Source organism: Arvicanthis niloticus, chromosome 24, assembly GCF_011762505.2.
Source record: "Arvicanthis niloticus isolate mArvNil1 chromosome 24, mArvNil1.pat.X, whole genome shotgun sequence".
Taxonomy (NCBI): Eukaryota; Metazoa; Chordata; class Mammalia; order Rodentia; family Muridae; genus Arvicanthis; species Arvicanthis niloticus.
In genome coordinates, this window is record NC_133432.1 from 5,117,119 (window position 1) to 5,140,248 (window position 23,130).

General features: G+C 52.8%; 1 protein-coding gene across 4 annotated transcripts in view; it reads left to right on the plus strand.

The window, feature by feature from the left end:
* Positions 1-27: 27 nt before the first annotated feature.
* The window catches only part of Ube3b (ubiquitin protein ligase E3B), a 44,316-nt gene continuing 21,213 nt past the window's right edge, over positions 28-23,130 (plus strand). The window contains exons 1-16 of one of the 4 annotated variants that reach the window (XM_076922468.1): positions 36-265; positions 1,091-1,229; positions 3,479-3,566; positions 5,828-6,009; positions 6,107-6,227; positions 7,354-7,413; positions 7,703-7,807; positions 8,214-8,310; positions 10,031-10,116; positions 11,060-11,142; positions 16,347-16,452; positions 16,714-16,834; positions 17,630-17,807; positions 18,830-18,999; positions 20,049-20,216; positions 22,956-23,127. In XM_076922468.1, the coding sequence (XP_076778583.1) occupies positions 5,849-6,009; positions 6,107-6,227; positions 7,354-7,413; positions 7,703-7,807; positions 8,214-8,310; positions 10,031-10,116; positions 11,060-11,142; positions 16,347-16,452; positions 16,714-16,834; positions 17,630-17,807; positions 18,830-18,999; positions 20,049-20,216; positions 22,956-23,127 (1,628 nt within the window). In that variant the 5' untranslated portion in view covers positions 36-265; positions 1,091-1,229; positions 3,479-3,566; positions 5,828-5,848. Of the gene's footprint in view, positions 266-1,090; positions 1,230-3,478; positions 3,567-5,827; positions 6,010-6,106; positions 6,228-7,216; positions 7,414-7,702; positions 7,808-8,213; positions 8,311-10,030; positions 10,117-11,059; positions 11,143-16,346; positions 16,453-16,713; positions 16,835-17,629; positions 17,808-18,829; positions 19,000-20,048; positions 20,217-22,955; positions 23,128-23,130 lie in introns of all 4 variants that reach the window. The other 3 variants (XM_076922469.1, XM_076922467.1, XM_076922470.1) reach the window with 3 other exon arrangements.

The following is a 23,130-nucleotide window of genomic DNA, read 5'->3' on the forward strand; positions in this document are numbered from 1 at the left end:
TCGGCTGCTAAAGAAGGCGACAGGATGAAAAGATTTTCCAAACCCTCCATGGGCAAAGAAGCTGTGCGGAACTGTTGTTTCCCGGAACTGAATAATTGCTTCCAGGCGGTGTTCGGAACACAACACCCGGGGCAAGATGGCGGCCGGGCTTCGGCCGCTGCCCCGGGTCTGGCGGAACTCGGGGGTATCGGGCTGAAGCGGCGGTAGCTGTGGCCCGGACCCCGAGTGCGGGGGCCTCGAACGGATAAAGACCTCCGGACTGCGGGTAGCGAGTGGGAATAAGATGGTCGATTCTCTGGGTGGCGGGGCCAGGGGCTGAGGGAGGTTGTCTGGGGATCGAGTCTTGGCTTAGTGTATTCTGAGAAGGAGGGACTGACTTTCCGGCTTCAGGGATCTCCGTGGCCTCCTCCCATTGATTTTCGCGTTAAGGCGACTGGCCAACTGAATCTGGGCGAGACGGACTTGTTATTGTGGTTGTTGATGTTGGTGCCAGTGAAAGGCGTCGGGCCTCTGGATCACCCCAAGTGGAATTCGAGCCCTGTGCACTCTCTGTGTGACCTTGGGTGAATCCAGCCACATCCCTGACCCTCAGTTTTTTCCTCTGTAAATGGAGTCATTAGATTGCTTTACGGAGATTATTTTATAATACGTTTTAGTGTGGTTCCTGGCGGCTCTGAGTACGGAATAACTTGATCGTATTTGACTTCAGCCTAGCCACAAGGTTGCCTGGCATTTTCAACTTCTCTTTGTTGTGCCTTTCTGTGGTGTGTGTGTGTGTGTGTGTCTGTGTGTCTGTGTGTCTGTGTGTCTGTGAATCCTGAACCTTGTCTTTTTGACTTGCCAATAAGTAATTCCTTTGGGATTCAAAGTCAGGAACCCGGAGGACAGTGACAAGTTATGTGTCCTCTACATTGTTTCCCCATCTAGATAGGCTGTAACTTTCTAAGATAGCTTGGCTTATTCATGGTTTCTTTAAGACCTATTGCCTATTGGGCTTTTAAAATAGGGTTGTTGTAGCGTAATGGAATAGAGCTGATACAAAGGCCAAGTTAAATATATCTACAATGTCTGTTGTGTGGTCTCTTTTTAGATGGTGGCCATTAAGCCTCAAAACCTAGTTACTTCTACCATAAAGGAAAGTCGATCAGCAGCCTGTGTTTATTTTACTTCACAGTCTGGACTCGTGGGCGTCTTCTTGTGGCACTTTGAAGTTAGTCTCAACCAAATAGGTTGGTTTTCAGCAACTTGTCTGGGAACATAAAAGTCTGAATCTTGTCTGTCAGCGTTGAAAGCTTGGCTCCGCTACCTACTAAGTGTCTGACCCTGACTGGGGGAGGCAAGATTTGATCTTCTCATCATGTTGCTGCCCTTATGAGATAAGACATTTAGAAGACATGTGGTTTAGCTTCCCTTCCCAAAGCTCTGGGTTCTTACCAACCTCCTGTTTTCTGATTTCTCTACCAACATCACTCTTATTTCCGTAAGCCAGAGTCTCAGCTCTGTAAGGACAGCGCAGTAAGTCTTCCTTGGATGTGCTGAACTTCCAAGTGCCAGTTATCAACATTTTCCCATTTATTTCTAATCTCAATAGAATATTGTTATTATCCCAGGAACCTGGGACCCAGAGTGCTCACGTGACAGTGCTGTGAGGTAGAGTCGGGACTAACAAGGTCCGAGGCTCCTTCTCTGACCTGAAGGCCTCTCTTGTTACAGTCTTTGCAGAGTTTCTCTGTGGCTCTCAGGGGAATGAGAACTTAATGCCCATTTGTGTATCCTATTTGACTCATGAGCTATGCAAGTGGAAAGGGGACAGGAGAGAATGAAGAAACCCACAAAGCTTAGCTAGTGTGCAGTGCAAGCAGTGCAAGCAGAAGCCAGTGTGTAAGATTTTGGATGGGAATAATTCCAAGAAAGGGATCAAATCCTGAGAAGCCCTGGGGAGAGAACTCTGAGGTAGTCACAAATGCTGGGGTACAGTCTGTATGTAGACATTTGTGTTTCCACTGAGAGGAGGGGCCTTCTTCTCCTGGGTCCTGCCTACCATGGAGGATATCACTTTATTTTTTTTTAAGATTTATTTTTTAATTTTAGGTATATGAGTGGTTTTCATGTATGTATGTATGTATGTATGTATGTGCATTCCATGCCTGATACCCACGACCAGGAGAGGGTATTGGATCTTCTAGATTTATGGGTGCTAGAAGCTGAACCCTGATTCTCTGCAAGCAGAACCACCGCTCACAGCCATGAGCCATCTCTCACGCCGCTAGTAGGGATATCCTGAGGAGGGGACTTAAGGTCGAAGTCGTGTCCTGAGCCCTGCTTGCACATCTTGGGAGCTTGGCTGTTCACAGTTTAAACAGGACCAGGACTTCATGGCCCAAGTGCTGGGCCTGGCACATCCTAGTTCATTGGAAGATAGGGAAATGGCTTATTGGGACTGTGCAGGTGGGAAGATTTTTTTAAATGGTCTGGAAGAGAGCTCAGTGGTTAAGAGCACTTGCTGCTCTTGAGAGAACCCGGGTTCCATTCCCAGCAGCATAGCACATGACAACCTGTAACTCCAGCTCCAGGGGCATCTGACGCCCTCTTCCGGTCCTCCCAGGCACTGCTCTCAGACTGACAAACACACAATAGAAATAACTTGAAAAAGAAAAAGAAAACCTTTTTGTGTCCATCAAGGTAACACGTCCCCTAGGCTTTGGCACTGTTGTGTCAGCAGCTCTGTAGAACCACGGTGCACAGGTGTCTGTTCTCATGACATGCAGCAAGGCTGGTTGTCAAAGATGGAAGACTGAGCCTGCCTCCCAGCAGAGTTGACAGAGCCAGGGGCTGGTGCCAGCTCTTTCTGTGCCACCACACCTTGTGCTTTCTGTGAAGTGGGGGGAGGGAGGGGCGCTCCCCTACCCACAATCCTACTCCTCAACATGGCCACTTTGATTTGCTCTTCACCCTTTCCTTTTGCCTGGGATCTCAGCCTTGACCAGGCCTGTCTTGGTTCACCGCAGTACGGTTGCCACGTGTGTACACTCACTTTGCCTTGTCACCAAGGTTGTCTCTGGGCAGCCATTGTTTTTCCCACTTCTAAGGCGTGAACCCTTTGCAGGGTGTTAAAACAATGTGAAGGGTAATTATCTTTTACATTGTATCGACTCTGGAGTTACTTTGAGGTTAGAGGTACTTAGAGGAGACTTAGACAGGTTTGTTTGTGTTTTTTCTAATAATTTATTTTTATTCTATGTGAATTGGTGTTTTGCCTGCATGCATGTCTGTGTGAGGGCGTTGGATTCTCTGGAGTTCAAGTGGATGCTGGGAATTGAACCCAGGTCCTCTGGAAGAGTAGCCAGTGCTCTTATCTGCTGAATCATGTCTCCAGCCCCTAGGTGGATTTTTTAAAACCACCACAGTGTATTACTTACATCCAGCAACATTGCAACACCATGCCTACAGAAAAGTACTAATTCTGAATCTTTCTTAGGCCAGAAAAACCAACTCCTCTGAAGCCAGAGGCTGCAGGAGGTCACTGATGGTCACCTAGCATCTCCACTGCACAGGCAGGTTCTCAGGTGAGCTCACCAGGGGGAACATAGCTCAAAGGGGGAACAGTTAGGAGCACGGCTGCCCCTCCCGTTCCAGCTTCCTTCCTCTCCCGGTGGTCAGCAGCCTTCGATGATGTAGTTCAGGAGTTGCTGATGGGACTGGCTGGTATGGAGGAGCTTAGCGGTAGCGTGTTGACCAGCACGCACACAACAACCATTTTCTCAAGGGTTGCTGAGGCTGGAGCAGTAGGTCAGCAGCAAACCCCTGGTGTCATTTGACAGGTGGTGTTGGGGGGCTAAAAACGTCCCTGGGTGTGCTCATGACAGAAATCTAGGTCCGCCTGTTAGTCTGAGTGTGTTTCAAAGTGCCTGCAGCTTCAAGTGACCTAACCTGGTGAAAAATGCTTCCACACTCTGGATTTTTGCATGGTTGGTGTTAATGATTCAGTCAGCTGGGCTGATGGTGGTGTGTGTGTTTTGGGGTAACTAAAGAAGTCACCACTTAGGAGCTCAGTGGATCAGCACTGTGTACACCTGGCTGTCAGAGCCACCCGATTGGGCATGAGCAGTTTGTGATTCTATACTGTTCAGTGTTCACCTCTGACCCCCATAGCACCTGTCAGTGAGGAGGTGCAGCTCTCCTGCTCGGCCTACCAGAGGAACAATTGTGTGCAGTGTCCCCTGCCAAGATTAATCAGGCTGCCATGGCTGCTGGAACACAGTTGGTGGGAAAGCCCTTGCCATGAACGCTGGAGGCCCAGAGTTCAGATCCCCAGAATCCACCTGTGCTGAGCAGGTGTGGTACCATCTGTAATCTCAGCACTTTGGAGGCAGAAACAGGGTCCCTGAGGCCATTTCAACACAGGTAGACCAGATGACTCGTGAGCACTGGGGGCAAGTGAGACACCTTACTTTCATAAGTCCAATGCAGGGCAGTGGAGGAAACAGCATCACCCTCAGTTCCTCCATGTGCATGTGTGTGAGCGCGCACACACACACACACACACAGCAAAAAAAATTAAAACCCATAGCTTCTTTTAAAAACAAAGCAGAAACACTTTGGGGCCAGCAAGACGGCTTAGTGGATGCAAAGGCTGCTGCCCAGCCCGACAATCTGAGTTTCATCCCAGGCCTCAGGTGACAGGCACCACTGTGGCCCTGGTGTGTGTGCACACACAAGCACACTCGCTCATTCATACCAAATAAAGTGCAATTAAATATTTTAAAATAATTTTAAAAAGCAAAAGGCCTTTTTTTTTTCATGTGTGACTAGACACAGCACAGGCAACAGTAAACACTTGTGAGCGGGTGAGCCAAGTAGTGTTAACATTATAATGTCTGCCTCTTCCTTACGTTTTTACCTGCCGTGATGGAAGCTGTCTGTTTCACTGCTGGCTAAGTATGGAGAACATAGCGGTGAGGCAGGAGAGGCACTCTCTGGACAGGATGGCGCCTGCTTTGGGCTCCCCTAAAACTTGCAGGGAGCCCACCTCGGCTCTACTCCCAGTACCAATCTTATCCTTAAGAAAGTGTGATTATTTCGAACAGCCTCTGTCCCTGGTCTCCATGGGTGGTGTGGAAGGAGCTGGTAGGAAGTTGAGAGAGTCAGGAGAGCTTTGAGCTCTGTGGGAGAATGGAGGCTGCTGAGTACCTCTGCTGCTGCCTGCTACACCCCAGCCCTACTGTGTGTGCGTTCCACACTGTGACCCACACCAGCCCCTACTGTGTATGTGTTCCACACTGTGACCCATACCAGCCCCTACTGTGTATGTGTTCCACACTGTGACCCACACCAGCCCCTACTGTGTGTGTGTTCCACACTGTGACCCATACCAGCCCCTACTGTGTATGTGTTCCACACTGCGACCCACACCAGCCCCTACTGTGTGTGTGTTCCACACTGTGACCCACACCAGCCCCTACTGTGTATGTGTTCCACACTGCGACCCACACCAGCCCCTACTGTGTGTGTGTTCCACACTGTGACCCACACCAGCCCCTACTGTGTATGTGTTCCACACTGTGACCCACACCAGCCCCTACTGTGTGTGTGTTCCACACTGTGACCCATACCAGCCCCTACTGTGTGTGTTCCACACTGTGACCCACACCAGCCCCTACTGTGTGTGTTCCACACTGTGACCCACACCAGCCCCTACTGTGTGTGTTCCACACTGTGACCCATACCAGCCCCTACTGTGTGTGTGTTCCACACTGTGACCCATACCAGCCCCTACTGTGTGTGTTCCACACTGTGACTGACACCAGCTCCTCTCTTGCCCTCACAGGCTTTGTGTCAGCTTGCAAACATGTTCACTGTATCTCAGACCTCCAGAGCATGGTTCATCGACAGAGCCCGGCAGGCGCGCGAAGAGAGGCTGGTCCAGAAGGAGCGGGAACGCTCAGCGGTGACGATCCAGGCCCTTGTCCGCAGTTTCCTCTCCCGGAGGCGACTGCACAGAGACATCAGGTGAGAGCAGCCCCTTCTGCCACGCTGGAGAAGCCTTCCAGATGCTTAGCGCTGACCTCTCATTGAGAATGTCTTTCCCCCTCCCTTCTCTATCTAGGAGAGAGATTGATGAGTTCTTTAATGCTGACGAGTCTGGGTCCAGTAAAAGAAGTGCACTTTGTATTTTTAAGATTGCCAGGAAACTACTGTTCATATGCAAAACTACCGAGGACCACGAGGTGAGCCCTGACAGCGGCGGGCAGGCTGCTCTCCCTGTGCCAGGGCCGACTTGGACCCTTTTGGTTAAGTCACCCGCATGAGGCAGAGTTCACATCTGCCTGCGTCTTTGGAGAGATTGAGCCCTGCTTCTGGAGGTCTCTGCACATTAACTGTTACAGACAGGAATTCTCCTCAGATGTGTGTGAGAAGCACACAACTGAAGGACATGGTAAAAGACGCCAGAGACAGCACAGTAGGAAACAGGAGTTAACGGTTTGCAAGTGGTGGGCTGTAGGGGTGAGGCCCTGCAGTGGGGTCTGCTCCCTGCCCCTGCCAGAGGGGCCGGTGCGTCCCGGGCTCCAGTTTTCCAGACACCTGCTGGAGGTTTGAGCTGCACTCGGGCTCTGATTAGGATGAAGTGCTGCCCTCTTGTTTGTGTTCATTACTTATACTATGGACAGACACTTTGCCACTGTGGCACTTGAATGAGGGAGGATGCCACCGGGGAGCCCGGAGGGAAACCAGACCATCAAGGTCTCCTAGCCCGGCTGAGGAGGGCAGATGGTCACAAAGATGAGGACCTTCATGCTCCAGGAGTTGACCCCATTACAGGGAGGACACTGAGGTGCCATGCCCTTTTCAGGGGCAGGTGCAGGGCTAGGACAGCCTAGTAAGCAGCTCTTCCGGTTTCTACTTCTTGATTTGCCTATCAGGGTTAAAATGAAGAGCTTTGGCCGGTGGCTGCGATGCTTGTGCTTGTGCTTGTGCTCAAGGAACGGCCTGCCTGCGAGGTGTAGGGCACGTGGGAGTCGGGAGGGCCAGGCGGCTGGGATTGCTGCTGGTTAGAGGCCAGCCTAAGCCACAGAGTGGGGCCGAGAGAAGCCCCGTTCTGGGTTTCTATGTGAAGTGCACTGCGTTAAGCGCAGCCGTGGGCCCAGGGATTCTGTAAGCCTCCGCTGTGAAGCCTGTCGGTAGCCTTGTACTCCGCTGTGTCCATGTCTCTAAGCAGGAATGAAACATGACCACAGCTGTACGGTCCTGATCACCTGACACGGTCCCCGAGTGCCTCATGCGTGTGCCCACCAAGCGTCTTCGTCTTCCTTCCTCATGTTTGGAGAACTGACAGTGGCTTTTCTGCCCCCACAGAGACTGGAGAAGTTGTGTCGCAGCATCCTGAGCAGCATGGATGCCGAGAGTGAGCCCAAGGTGCGTGCGTGCGTGGGAGTGGGAGAGCCCCCTGCGAGCTCCGCAGAACAAGCATCTGTGCTCTGAGAGGTCCTCTCGGTGGATCATACAGATGTGCAGCTGTGCTCATCCACAGAGCGGTGCTCTGCTCTCGCCTCTGAGTCAAGTGCTGCCCTTCGAGGCCTGTGAGCTCTGGGTTTAGTGTTATGGTCCCTGCTGCTTCCCCTCATCCGTGCAGTCCCACCGCTTCAGCAGGACATCTGGGATGCGGCCAGGCTGCCCACACTGCTGTGCCTCTCGCTGCCTGCAGGTATGGTACGTGTCCCTGGCTCTTTCCAAGGACCTCACCCTGCTGTGGATTAAGCAGATCAAGGGCATCCTGTGGCTCTGCTGTGAGCTCCTCGGGCAGCTCAAGGTAAACCAACCCCCAGCCAGCCCAGCCAGCCTGTCCTCACCCGCTACCTGTCGTCCTCCTTCTTTGTTTGTGCCTTTGGAGAGAACTGATGAGCCACTGTCTGGGAGAGCAGGGTAGATGCTGCAGTTACTGTGGCTTGTCTCGGGAACACACATTTAACATTAGCTATGTTTGCCGCAGTCTCCTCACCAAGGAGCCTTCAGGGACAGGGAGGTGACTGAGTGGGTAAGGGTGTCTGTAGTGCAAGTAAGAGGACCTGAATTTGAATCTCCAACAAGCACCTTTGGGCCTGCCATGAGCAGTCCTGTGTGGGCTCGAGTGTGCACTGGCCATGCAGTAGGACACGTACGTGTGCCATGGCGTGGGATCTTGGGTGTGAGTGTTAATCTTCCTCCACCGTTTGCAGCCAGAAATCTTACAAGACTCCCGGCTCATCACACTGTACCTCACCATGCTTGTGACCTTCACGGACACTTCCACGTGGAAGATCCTCCGGGGAAAAGGTGTGTGGGACCCAATTCAAAAATCTTTCCCAGCCAGCATTTCCACAAATGGGGGACACCTCCACTGCATGAGAAACACTTCTCCACGCAAGCTCGGGAGGCCCTGAGCTGGCACCTGAGTCCATGTACTTGGTGTGTGTTACGGTGTATGTGTGGTGTGTGTGTGGAGACCCTCCTGACTTTGAATGTTTGTGTGAACACTTTGCTCTCTGTTCTTTCAGACTCTCCCAGCACCCTGCCTGTGCCGAAGCCACTGAATACAAATACTTCTTGTAGTATTTGTTGTTGTTGTTGTTGTTTTTATAAAAAAGCCTTTAGTGCCAGTTTTCAGGAGGCAGAGGTAGGAGGATCTCTGAGCTCAAGGCCAGCCTGGTCTACAGAGTGAGTTCCAGGACAGCCAGGGCTACCCAGAGAAACCCTGTCTCGAAAAACAAAAAACAAACAAAAAAAATTAAAGAAAGAAATAGTAAGGGTCTGGAGGGGTGACCCAGTGGTTAGGAGCAGTGACGGCTTTCCAGGGGACCCGGTGTCTCCTGTTGACCTCTAGGGCCACCAGGCTCACGAGTTATCCATATCCTCAGGCAGAACGTTCTACGCATAAAAATAAATCTGAATGTTTTTAATAATAATCCCACTTTGCCCATAATGTTTACTGTGAAGTTGCCTTCTTTCCTGAGCTTGTCCACAGTGTTTGACACATACACTTAACAAACAGCCGTGTTCGTGCCAGACACTGCCAGACACTGGCTGGGATGAGGTGGTGCCACAGAGCTGGAGTCTGGTGAGCAAAAGCCACCAATCAGAAGCAGGTCTCACAGCCATGGGGTCAACCGGCTACAGATTGGGAACACTTGAAAAATAATCACACTGTAGTGAACACATCCGTCCTCTTCTGCTTTGCTTCTTGGTGTGTCACGGTTGTTACCTCCAGAGCGTGTTTTGTCGTACTGGTGCTATAAATTGTCAAGGGTAATCTAACATATGTGAAGATGCTCTGTGCCAACCCTGTGCCTTGAGGGAGCAGGAAGGATTTGTTTTATGTATTTTCTGGACTTGGAAGGGTCTTAAAGCTATTGAGATCTGAGCCCTGCTGGGTGAGCTTGTCTTGGTTGGGAGAGGAGGCATAGCCTCGCCCTAGAAGGAAGTGCCAACTGGGTTTCTTCTGGCTAGGGGTCAAAGTGGAGAGGTAACACTTGACCTCCTGTGGGAATCTGCCTTCTGGAGCTCTGGTTTGCTGTAAGGGATTAGGAACCTTGGCAAGGAACCAGGGACCGTCCCCTCCACAGGGATTGTGGCCTGGGGTGCTGTGCAGGTGCTTGTTGCTGTGCTGGAGCACCCCAACAAAAGCAGCTGGAAAAGGGAAGGGTTCCCTTTTGGCTAACAGTTGGGCTGGGGTACAGTCCACCACGGCAGGGAAAGCTTGCAGGAGGAGCTAGAAGCTGGCCTGGCAGTTGGGCACCAGGGTAGGCACATTCCATCTGTACACAGGAACCAGAGGGGATGGAAGGTGGGACAGTCAGAACCTACCCCACACCCTGTGACTCACTTCCTTCAGCAAAGCCCCACTTCCTTAAGGTTAGGGTCCATTCCTTCTCAGTCATGTGAGCCTGTGGGGGACATTTCTCACTGAACCCCATGTCACCAAGGCCTTGTCCCACCTCTGTCCCACTGGTCTCATCGTGACAAGAGATTGTCTTCTCAGGCTGTTTTCTTCACTTAGGTGAGAGCCTCCGGCCAGCCCTGAACCACATTTGCGCAAATATAATGGGTCATCTCAACCAGCGAGGATTCTACTCTGTGTTGCAGGTCTGTGGCCCCATCCCTAATGTCCCTGCGGTGCCTGCATGGGTTTCCCGTGGGTGGACACATGCCTTGCATGCTCCTCATAGAATGGTTTTCACTTCAGTCACTGTGGTCTTGGGAGGAGGACTGGCATTCAGCTCCTAGGAAGTTTTACCAAATAGCTACAAGAGCAAGCTAGAGTCTTGGCTGACATTGAGGTCGCAGAAGGAGGCCCAGGGCTGTTCCACTCCCTGGTGGAAGGGGACGGTGTGTTTCTACCTCAGCTACCTCAGGTGTTCCTCTGTCCTCTCCATAATGCCAGTTCTCGGGCTAGAGACCGGACAGAAATTGGTGGTTCTTGAGGCGCGCCCTGGGCTTTTCGGGCTTAGAAGGGACGCTGATCTGACTCTGTTCTGCCCCGCGCTAGGATGGGCCAGCTCCCAGTTCAGTTTCACATCTCCACAGCATGGCAGTGTGTCGGCCAGAAGTGAGTGTCAGCTGGCCGTGGGCTGGGCTGCTGAGCAGTAGGCTTGGGTCACACGTCACATGGATTCCCACTCAGTGTTTTGGGGGATTGCTGTGCCGCCCAGGCCAACCTCAAAGCCCCAGGCTTGATGCTTCTGGGAAGCCAGGACTGCCTGCAGGGGCGCACAGCACCCACCTCACAGACACTCTTTTTCTTGCCTCCACCCTAGCAGCTCCCCCTTCCGGAGCTCCATTCAGATGCAGCTTACTGGAAGGAATCCTCTTGCCTTTTGGTTGTTCTGTTTGAGAAGGGGTCTGCTGTGTAACCAAGCTGGCCTGGGACTCACTGTGTAGCCCTGGCTGGCCTGGATCTCAGAGATTCTCCTGCCTCTGCCTCCAGAGTGCTGGGATTAAAGCACTACTACACCCCAGGCCTTCTCCAAATGGACAGACAGCTACGGAATCTTAATGCATAGGCTGATGGCTTGACTGTTCTTTTCAGGTACTGCTGACCCGAGGCCTCGCCAGGCCCCGGCCCTGTCTGTCAAAAGGCACGCTAACGGCAGCCTTCTCTCTGGCCTTGCGGTAAGAGCCAGCTGCAAGTCTGGCTACCCCGGCACCTCCCTCTCCCCTCTTGGCTCTCTTTCTGCCCACCTTGTCAGACTCTGCAGAAGGTGTTCATCTTAGTGAAGGTGACATTTTGTGACATTCACACTTTCCTTCAGCCTTCAGTGTGTGAGAGTGTTGTTGGCATGTGATCTGAAGAAGGTGACTCAGTGAATTATGTTCATTCTGCCAGTAGCTGTGTGAAGTGATTTCTCCTTTGAGTATCTAAGAGTAAAAGAAGGAGGGCTAGCCCAGGGCAGGGGAGGGTTCAGAGGATGGGGCTAGGGACTCAGGTAGGAGATGCTGGCATCTGAAGCCACTGAGAGCGTTTGAGGTTGTGTGTATCAACAAAGTGTGTACGTGTGTAGATACGAAAGGCTTCTTTCGAGAAGTCAGACCTACAGCTCTGAGAACCAAAGGGGAAAGCCACACTCCTAACCGCTCTAGAGTGTTTGTGGTCTGTTGAGGATCAGAGTTGGAGACGGCTTGGGTCCTGGGAGAAAGGGTGCTGTGGTCAAGCCAGCTCAGGATGTCTAAGCGTGGAGTCCCTTACCTTGTTGGCATGTCAGCTTTCATCCCAGGCGCTGTGTTCTGTGGAGCCCCTTTGCATGGGGACACTGCCAAGCCTGTGTCAAGCCTGTGTTGGCAATCTCCTGTAAAGGGCTGGAAAGTCTTAGCTCCGTGGCCCCTCGGCCTGCCAGGCAGTGGAAGTGCAGTGAAGACGGACAGTTCTCCATCATTCACCACCACGGCCTTGTTTAATCACCAGTTGGCTGGGCTGGAAAGATTCTGGATTTGACCCCAAGGACCATAGACACTGGGGATAGCGGTGCTTGCCTATCAGAGGTAGAGGTGAACGGTCAGAAGTTCAGTCATCTATGGCTGGACGGTGTGAAGGAGACCAGCCCCAGATACACTAAACCCCGCTGCAGGGAACACGAATCAGGAAAACTCAGGGTCCATAATTTCTCTGGTAGAGCAATCCATGACCTCGTTCAGGCCAGGCTGCTCCAGAGCGCTCTGCCCCCTTCACGTCTGCAGCTCACTGAACACCATCAGAAACCTGTAAAATAGGATGCAGCGTGCTGAGACGGCTTCGTGGGACAGGCACTCAAGTGGGCCTAACAGTTCTCATAAAGGTGCAGAGGACGTCACAAAGTTGTCCCCTGACCTCAGGCCTCAGCTGGCACACACACACACACACACACACACACACACACACACACACACACGCTTGCATGCACTATAATAAATAGTAAATAAAATTGAAGACTTGCAGCTTTGCCCTTGTCAGGAGTGAAAATCCTGGAAGCTGTGACAGACTAAACCCTCCAGCACTAACCCTCCAGTGCTGATCCCTCAAGTACTAAGCCTTCCTGTTCTACATCCTCCAGTACTCGGCCCTCAGGGGTGCGTAGCTGGAGACCACCACCTCACATTCTCCTGGGCTTTGTAGAGTCAGTGGCTGATTCCCTACCACATTCTCTTCACTTCACAGATACGGAAGCCGGAGCTCAGAGAGGTCCTAATCACCCTCCGCCACACAGCAGGGAGAGGTCAGGCTAGGAATGAAATCTTGTCTGAGAGCCCACAAGGCTCCTTACTCAGGTTTGCCTTGCCCAGTGGAGACACTTGTATCCTAGATCAGTGTGTGTGTGGCTTGAGTAAATGGCACATTGGGCCGTTCCCACATGCATGTTATTTCTCAGACCAGCGGGGCATCTGTTCCCTGAGTCCCTCCGGTCCAGCTGTGTTGCTATGTGCTTTCTGGTCTTGTCCGGCCCACCCCAGCCAGCTGTATTGTGAGCTCTCTGCCATGTCTAGCCTTGCTAACCACACAGAAGCATAGCAGCCATGTGGGGCACCTGACTCATCACCTGAGACGCCTGCAGAGCGAGAAAGCCAGAGAAAGGTTCTGCTGACCCTTGTGGGCAGACGGAGGCACACGTGCTTGTGAGCCGTGTGGCGCCCCCGGTACCTCTTTTCCCTGACTGGACTGACCTGGGCCAGGCTGGACTCTCCAGAAGCCTGTGAAGAGACGAGACACAGCCTCACTGCCGCTCCCGTGCTCTGCTGAGGGGCCTGTGCCGTCCTGCTGTGAGCCTCTTTCTAAAGTGTACAACTGGAGTTTCTTTTGTTTTGCCCAACTGGAACCAGTGAGACCAGCTTGAGTGCTAAACGATTAGGGTAGTGTTTCAGCCTTAAATGTTCTCTTCCCCAAAGTGGTCCTCTTCAGAGTAAAGAGTGCAGAGGCGGCTCGCATGAAGCCAGTAACACAGAGTCACGGGTGGGAGTCTCTGAGATACACGAGTTCTCAGTTGCTGTGACACAGTGATCTTACCTCCAGATAGGCAAGAGTCCATCACCATCTCGGCAGGGTGGCTGGAGCAGTGAGCTGGGAACACACAGCTTAAACCACAAATGTGTGTGTCTACCCAAACAGTGCCACCAATATTGGGGACCAATATTCAAATGTCTAAGACTGTGGGGAATACCACCACAAGGAATTCTCTAGGTCACATTAGGCACAGGCATATCTGTCGGGGGTTGTGTTACTGGTAACTGATAGAGACAGTCCCAGACTGTTGCCAGCTCCTCCTTTTATTTTTTTAAAGAATTATTTATTTATTTTATGTGTATGAGTGCACTGTCGCTATCTTCAGACACACCAGAAGAGGGCATCAGATTCTATTACAGATGGTTGTGAGCCACCATGTAGTTGCTGGGAATTGAACTCAGGACCTCTGGAAAAGCAGTCGGTGCTCTTAACCGCTGAGCCATCTCTCCAGCCCCCCATACCTCCTCCTTCTGTGTGACCACACACCACTGTATGAACAGACAGCCTGTGTGAGCAGACACCCCTAAGCGAGCAGACACCCCTGTGTGAGCACACACCACTATGTGAACACACACCCCTATGTGAGCACACACCACTGTGTGAACACATATCACTGTGTGAATACACACCCCTGTGTGAGCAGACACCCCTGTGTGAGCACACACCCCTAAGTGAGCAGACACCCCTGTGTGAGCACATAGCCCTGTGTGAGCAGACACCCCTGTGTGAGCACACAGCCCTGTGTGAGCAGACACCCCTGTGTGAGCGCACAGCCCTGTGTGAGCAGACACCCCTGTGTGAGTGCACACCCCTGTGTGAGCGCACACCCCTGTGTGAGCAGACACCCGTGTGAACGAACACCCCTGTGTGAGCAGACACCCGTGTGAACGCACACCCCTGAGTGAGCAGACACCCCTGTGTGAACACACACCACTGTGAGCACACAACCCTGTGTGAGCACACACCCCTGTGTGAGCAGACATCCCTGTGTGAGCACACACCCCTGTGTGAGCAGACACCCCTGTGTGAGCGCACACCCCTGTGTGAGCAGCTCCTTTGGATGTTCTGTGGTTTTTTGCCACTGCAGTCATTTTTCTCTGTGTGTGAGGCATGTGCCTGCAGCCCCTCTTAGTTGTTTCTAGAGTGAGATAGCATGGTCATGGATACTTAGGCTGGTGAAGAACTGTCAGTTTTCCAGAGCATTCATTCCCACCAGCAGCCGGTGCGGCCTCCAGTTTCTCCTCAGCCTCATGAACTGCCTAGTCAGTGTGAGGTATGCGCACGGTCCCTGGTGTTAGTAGGACCTGATTGCCGAGGTCGCTGCATTCCCAAGTGTTTGTTAACATCTGGGCATCTTCTTTGAGAAATGTGTGTTAAGTTCTTTTGGTCATCTCCCTGCCTTGGTTTGGTTTTTCAGTTTGAACATAGCACTAAGCTATGTAGCCAGGGCTAACCTCAAGCCCTTGCTCCTCCTCTCCTTACTTGACAAAGCAGGTCTCCAGGTAGCACCCCTGCAGCTTGTCCAGCCATCTTTAGGTTGGGATGTGTCTTACTACTGAGTTAGGGGGTTCTTTCTGGTTCCAGATGCAAGCCTGCGGGCGGGTGGCGTGGTCTGCAGGCACTTCCACCTGGCGCTCCTTTCTGCTTCTTGGGTGGAGCGTGTGACCATAAGCTGTTGTGGCTCTGGTGGTGTGCACGTAATCATGTTTCCTTTGTACCTACGCTCTGAGTGTCATAGCTAAGAGTCACTATATAACCCAGGTCCCAACAATGTTGGGGTTTTTTCTATGCATTTAATGATTTTAGTATAAAATTAAAAGTTAATTTTGTGTATGGTGTGAGATATAGGGTGACTACCTTTTCAGTGGTTTGGTTTGGTTTTCTGTGCTGCAGCCTCGGTATGCTAGACAAACCCTCTACCGCTGAGCCACAAGCCAAGCCCTTGGGTTTTTTAGATCAGGTCTCATACAGCCCCGGCTAGCTTTGAATGTGATTCTTCTGCCTTAGTCTCCATGTGCTGGGATTATGTGTATGCAGTGCCATGCCTAGCCTGGGTCAGTGTTACTTGTTACTAGACGTCCGACCGCAGCAAACAGACCACTCCAGACCACACGGTTCCTATCAGGAGATGGGGCAAAGGTGGGGGAAGAAGAGGGAAGAAGAGAAGTAGAGGCTGGCCATGACCACGTGGAGAGAGAGGAAGAGAAGATGGGGAGGGGACAGAGAGACAAGAGAGTAAGAGGGTAAGAGTAAGAGATTAAGAGAGAGAGGAGGGGCGAGCAGCCCCTTTTATAGTGGACCAGGCCTACCTGGCTGTTGCCAGGTAACTGTGGAGGTGGGGTTTAGACAGGATGCGAACAGTCACTGTCTTTAATATCTATTTCTAGTGGAAACAATGCATGCTTATTGTAAAAAAAAAAACTCAAATAACTCAGGGAATAGACTGCTGCCCCTGTCACCCACAAGTCCCTCGGCTGACTTTTCCTCTGTTCTTCCGGGCTTTTCTCGACTTTTCGATTTTGTGTGCTGATGTGTGTGTTTTCAATGTTCATACGGACTGTAGATTCTAAAGTAAGCCATGTGCTTAAAGTATGAGGTACTGGTGTGTCATCACCCTGGGAGTGCACTTGGGTGGCTCTGCTCAGGTGAGGACTGTACCAGAAGCTCTCTCAGTCCTCGTCAGAAGCCCCTCCCATCCATGGAGGTTTTTATCTCGCTTTCTTCCATATCTCTTATAGAACAAACATTTCCTCAGGTCAGTAGCTTCAGAACTGACCTTCCCTCACTGTGGAAGCAATGCTTGTATGCTCGCCCTGTGTCTCAGCCCTGCCCCTTCTCTGTCTAGCCCTGTAGTTGCTGCCCAGTTCTCAGACAGTCTGATGCGACCCTTCATCATCCACGTCATGTCGGTGCCTGCTCTCGTGGCTCATCTCAGCACCGTGGCCCCTGAGGTGAGCGTGCCATTCTGGTTTTGTGTGGCAGATTCCCGAAGCAAAGCAGCACCTCTGCTGGTTTCCACTCCTTCCCAGTTTTCCCAGTAGCTGGTGAGGACAGGTTCCTGTAAGCAGGCAAAACACCAGGTTCCTGACGTCATCCCCTCTTTCCGTGCTGCTTGAACGCAGTGTTGCTTCAGATGGGCAGCGAGCGCTGGTCAGGTTCTCTCACAGGAGAGCCCTCCCAGCTCCATGCTAACTGTGTACCATTGCCTGCAGCGTCTCGGTGTTTTAGAGTCCCATGACATGCTTCGTAAATTCATCGTCTTTCTGAGAGACAGAGACCGATGCCGTGACGTTTGTGAAAGTTTAGAAGGCTGCCATACCCTGTGTCTCATGGGTGAGTCTAGGAGGCTGGGCTTGAGTTGGTTGTGGCCGTGGGGGAGGCCTACATGTTTTGTTACGGTTTTTAGCAGGAGTTAATATAAAAACAGATTCTCTCCACAGTGCAGATAGAAGAACAGTTAGAACCATGGGTAGAATGTGCCTGTGTCCTGCTGACTGCGAGTCCTTCCCTAGAAGGGAGGGCCCGTGGCTCACATCAGAGCCTCGCTGTGTTTCTGTCGGACTGAAGCATTTGAACGCAGAGCACACAGCTCTTTGTCTGTGTGTGAGGAATGGAGTTTAGACAAAGCTGGTCTTCGGTTGGCACCCCTCAGACCAACAGGCTCCCCTCCGTTCTAGCACCTGTGTTTCTTGGGCTGGATTCCAGGGGAGGACTTTGGTGGATACTGACCACAGCCACCTCCTTCAGCTAATGCCGCGTCTGTGTTGCTCCTGGGTTCTAAGTGTTACTAACATGTGATGCTAAGTATCATGTCACTCTGGTGCCTGGCAGTCCAGTGTCTTCCTATGGCGCCATAAGAGTGGTGGGCATCATTACTCCTGGCTTAGCGCTAAGGAGCCCACTTCAGGTTCGAGAGCTCTGGAGCTCATCTGTGGCCACGTGACTCAAAGTCAGGTCAGCTTTGTTCTTGCCACGCCGCCCCTGGCACTGACAGAACCCCTCTCTCCCCTCTCCTCCCCTCCCCCATGAAGATGCTTCTCTTCTTCACCTGAGCCCGGAGCAGAGGAGGGCTGGGAGACCCTGCAGCACACCTGTCTGGCCCTCACGCTCAGCCCTCTCTGTTTGCAGGCAATCTCCTGCACTTGGGCTCCCTCAACCTCAAGATGTTAGAGGAAGAGACAGATGGCTTTGTGAGCTTGCTCACCCAGATGCTGTGCTACTGTCAGAAGTACGTGTCCCAGAAGAAGTCCAACCTGACCCACTGGCACCCTGTGCTCGGCTGGTTTTCCCAGTCTGTGGATTACGGGTACGTCCTGGGGACGGGCTCTGTCTTCCCCCACACCTTCCACCTCCTTCTCACTTCCTAGTTTCTTCTTCCACCTTTTGGGGTTTTGTCTCATGGTAAAAATCACATGTGGGCAGGCAGTGGTGGCGCACACCTTTAATCCCAGCACTTGGGAGGCAGAGGCAGGCGGATTTCTGAGTTCGAGGCCAGCCTGGTCTACTGAGTGAGTTCCAGGACAGCCAAGACTACACAGAGAAACCCTGTCTCGAAAAACAAACAAACAAACAAACAAACAAACAAACAAAAACCACATGTGGGGCTGGAGAGATGGCTCAGTGGTTAAGAGCACTGACTGCTCTCCCAGAGGTCCTGAGTTTAATTCCCAGTAACCACAGGGTTGCTCATAACCAACTGTCATGGGATCTGATGCCCTCTTCTGTTGAGTCTGAAGACAGCAACAGTGTACTCATACATAAAATAAATAATTCCTGAAAGAATTATGTATGTATCACATTGCATAGATACAGCCTGGGATTTGGCTCACTGGTAGAGAGGGCCTTGCTGGAAATTACAGCCTGCAGTAGAGATGAGCCTGAGGCAAGGAGACACTGTGCCCCTGTGGAGCCTTCTAGGTGCTGGGCCACCTGAGGGGGAAAGCAGTGCTGCCAGCAAGAGACAGCGTGTGCCAGACAGGGCAGGGGGCAGCTGCAAGATGGCCGCCTCAGGGAAGGCAGCATGGGAGACTGGCCTGGGAGACAGTCAGGCGCAGCTGGGTACCCTGACAGGCCTAAACCTGCTTCCTCTCACAAGAAATCTGTTTGGGTTTTCTTGTTTGTCTGTTGGTTTTAGGACAAAAGCTCACATGCAGCTCAAACAAACCTCTAACTTGCAATTCCCCTGCCTCCCGAGTGCTGTGGTCACAGGCATCTGAGTGCCAGACCAGGCTGCACCTCTGTGTGGAGGGTCCCAGGGAAGATTTCCGGGGTTTCCGGGGCTCCCCCTGGCAGACCCTGGGTGGCACTGACACTGCCCCTCTGTCCTAGCCTCAACGACTCCATGTACCTGATCACCAAACAGCTGCAGTTCCTGTGGGGGGTGCCTCTCATCCGCATTCTCTTCAGTGACATCCTCAGCACGAAGCTGCTGGAGCATGCCGAGCCGGCCCCAGTGCAGCCGCAGCCGTCCTCGCCTCAGACCGTGCTTCCCGTGAAGAGTGAGTGAGTGGCCGTGCCAGTCCTCATGTGCATCCGAGGATCCTGGGCTGTTTGCTGTTCTCTTGACTCTGGGCTTAATCCAGGGCCTCACTGAGGCCTTGGACCTGCTAGGCAAGCCTGCTCAGGAGGACAGCTCCTGCTTCTCCCTGTGTGAACGCCTGTGGGACAGTCCCTCTCCCGCCGCCATCTGCAGGGTGCTGAGGTCCACATTCAGCCAGACAGTATGGGTCCTAGGATAGAAATAAGAGCCAAGGAGAAGACTGAGGCAGACCCCATCCTCAGGGTCACTCTGCTGTCTCTGAGCCTCAGCTTGGCTACAAACTTCCTGACAGCCAAAGGGCAAGGAGCGGTTTTGTGGACCCTTTGTTATTACCAGGGAGGAGCACAAAGTCCACCTTATAGGAGACGTTAAGCTTTTCTGAGTTGAGTCATGAGTCTCCCACAATACCTCAGCAGCACCCCTGTGCAGGGCAGTGGGTGCCACAGAAAGGAAGGAAGGTTTCTTCTGCTGCTCTGACCACAGTCAGGGAAACGTGAGCAGCGTGCGATCCCCGATTTCTGCCTGCACTGCGAGCCTGGGGTGGGCGATGATCTGCCGCTCGGGCGTGGGTGCCAGTGGGCAGGGGTGGTGGTGAGTGGGTGTGACGATGAGCAGGGGCTCCACTCCTGTCACTTCATCTGCCCTTGAACGGGAGAACCAAAGGCTGAAGTGAAGGCTAGGCCTCAGGGTGTCTGCAGGTCTCCCTCCAAAACACAGAAACAGCAACTGCCCACCCCACCCCCGCCATACAGTCCCCAGCATTTCCCGTTCGCCTTGCTGAGATCTGTGATACAGTGAGACTCCAGGTGAGAGCTGAGCATGCCTGACTTACGCTGAAAAGTGCCATGGGGATTACACAGAGTGCTAGCGTTTTCCCAGGTTATCCCAAAGGAACGCCCATGCAGCTCCACTGCCCTGCCTGTGACCGGGTTTCTCATCTAACTCTTCCTTGAAGGTGGGCACTGGCAGATGGCTGAACTGCTGTGTGTCTTCTTCCCTTTGTGCCAGGTCTCCTCAAGCGTGCATTTCAGAAGTCAGCTTCGGTTCGGAACATCCTCAGGCCTGTCGGGGGCCGACGCGTAGACTCCGCGGAGGTGCGGAAGGTCTGCACCATCTGTGTGCTCTACCAGACCTCGCTGACGACCCTCACCCAGATCCGCCTGCAGATCCTCACAGGTCGGGACCCGCGGCCAGTGCTCCCTTCCAAAGCTGTCGGGTGTTTCCTGGAAAGCGCTGACCGTTTCCTCCTGGCTTTCTTGCCTCCGAGGGCAGGCATGTTGGGTTATTCTTAGAGACTGGTGAGCCTCTACAGCTCCTCCTCAGTCACAGCACCTCTCTGGTGTCCCTTATGGCTGTTAGTCAGAGACATAGCATCTTCAGAGTTCTCTGAGAAGAATACAGAGGTACGAGACAGGAAGAGAATGAACAGCGCTTGCCCCTCACGCCCAGCGGTGCTCGCCTGCTGAGTGTGCTTGCATGCAGTGTAGATGTTCAGACAGAATTGAGATCAAGGGTTTTGAGGTGCAGCCCAGGCGTTGTGGTGTGACATGCTCTTCTGACTGTAAGTACTCCTTCTAGCTGGGCAGGCTGCTTGCCTCAGAACAGTGTAGACTCTGCTGTGGTGTGTTTTTAAATCCTCTTCCATCCTTAAGGTTTATTTACTCAGTCTAGGCAGAGTCTTGTCTGCACAGGGCACTGAGGGTGCCAAGGGAAACAAGGCTGCCAGGATCTGTCCCCAGGATGACAGTCCAGACTCGGGGAGAGCAGCAGTCCTAGGAGAACCAGTGCTCAGAGGGTGAGCGCTGTGGAAAGGGCCGCTGGCTGGGTGAGAGTGAGGCGCCTCACCTTGGCTGCTTCTGTTGAGGGCTGCACACTTGTGTGTGGAAGGGCTATCACAGGACGCTACCCTGAGCTAGACTTCCTCTCCGTGGCTGGGTGATGCCAGGCCACTATAGCAGAAGTGATAGAGACAGAGCAGGAAGGCATCGGCGTGCTGATGGTATGGCTGTTCTCACTGGCATGCTGTCTTTGAGGCCCAAGGACTAGAGGTGAGGCCAGCTGTGGGGCCTGGGCACCTCTGTGACCTCCCTGCAGAGCTGAAGGCCAGGGAGGCCCTGTGAGGTCCCCAGAGGACACTAGTTGGAAGAGAGCAGGGGGGAGCCGCCTGACATCCCAGCCCAGAGGAGTCTGAGGGTGCCACTGTATCCCCTTAAGGTGACCCCACAATACAACTCCTTCCCTGTGTGGGAATCTGAAAATACATCTCCTGCCCATGGGCTTTGAGAATAAAATGCCATGGAGTCCCCTCCCCTGGCTGCCATTCTAAGTCAGGTACAGAGTGACACGGTGTACAGCAGTAAGTGTGTGGCACTCTTCTACACATTATCCCCAACTCTGTCTGCGCCCTCATTGCCCCGACCCTGCATCTGCCGGTGACACTGTTGCTCTTGTGTTCAGTAAGCTATTTTATTTTTGCTCAGTGTAATGTATGGTTGCTCTGTTTCTGTGTGCGTTTTTAAACTGTAAGGTTTCTGAACTCTTCGGTCCGTGAGGTTCAGGTTGCATAACCAAAGCGCCCCTGTGGAGCCAGAGTGCCGGCCAAGAAGCAAGCAGGCGTCCGTCCTGTGCTCTGCTTCTTCATGGGTCATTCAGTTCACCTGTCAGCACACTTCAGTAGCCTGATAGGATCTCCCAGAGTCCCCCCAGGCAGCAGGTCTCTCCCAGGCAGGCCTCATGTGAGACTAGAAGGGCTTGTCTGCTGAGAGGTGTTAGGTCCCGTGCACAGCTTGTTAACTCCCTGCATCAGCAGCGCGCCTGGGACCTCGGGGCAGGCATCTTAGTCACTGGCTCGAGTGTTGGCCGAAGATTACCAGTCTACAGCCTGTGTCCAGGCTTTACAGCCCCGAAGGACAGATTAGAGGGTCCCCATTGTGCCTGTTGCTTTGTTGCTTGCCGGGGCTCACTGTGGAGTTTGTGCTGCAATCATTCCTTGCTTTCCTGGTTTAGTGCAGCATCCGAGGAGTGGGTGGAAGGAGCCGTGTAAAAATGGGTCAGCCTGCCCACAGAGCCCAGCCAGCCCGTCCCCTTTATTCCTGTCTGCTCTGTGCTAGCACTGAGTAGTGACAGGGCCCAAGTAAACGTGGCCTGAAGACCATGCAAGGGCTGACCTGTGTGGATGCCTCTGTCAGGAGTGGCTGAATCAGCCACAGCAGCCAGCCTCAGGCGGCCGGGGTAGCCACGTGGAAGCTGTCCTCAGAACTGCGTCTGCTGCTGAGTGCTGCCAGCGAGCAGTTACACTCTTTGCTCTGTTAAACTCTTAATTTCTGTGGGGGAGGAGCATCCGTGGTGGGGTGTGAGGTGTCTGAAGGTGTTTGGTTTTTCGAGACAGGGTTTCTCTGTACATAGCCATGGCTGTCCTGGAACTCACTCTGTAGACCAGGCTGGTCATGAACTCAGAAATCCACCTGCCTCCTGAGTGCTAGGATCAAAAGTGTGTACCACCACTGCTTGGTGATCTGATATATTTTATTTGTCTGAAGCTTTTAACAACAGAGATTGCCCGGCCTGCAGTGCTTAAAAACACCTCTGACCTTAGCTGATTTCCTGATTTAAAATCATGGTGGCTGCATCAGACAGTCCCGGTTCTTTCTCGGACTCGGACTGGGTCTCCAGCTGTGGGTGAGGGGCAGTACCTGAGCGTCACTTACAAAGCAGAGCTGCACTGGCCGGGGAGTGGGGCTGCTCCGGAGGCTTGCAGAGTGGAGTCTGGCACTTAGGAGCGTCCATCAGTGTCAGCTGCCCTGCTGTTGTAGCTCTCCGGGTGCTCACACGTTCTCTTGCTGCTTCAAGTGATGCGCCTTTCCCCTGGAAAGGAAGAAGCAGCGGAGCCTGCAGCTTGGGTCTCTCCTTTTCCAGGTCTCACGTACCTTGACGACCTGCTGCCCAAGCTCTGGGCCTTCATCTGTGAGCTGGGGCCTCACGGGGGGCTGAAGCTCTTCCTGGAGTGCTTGAGCAGTGACACGGGGGAGTCCAAGCAGCTCCTGGCCATGCTGATGCTCTTCTGCGACTGCTCCCGGCACCTCATCACGTA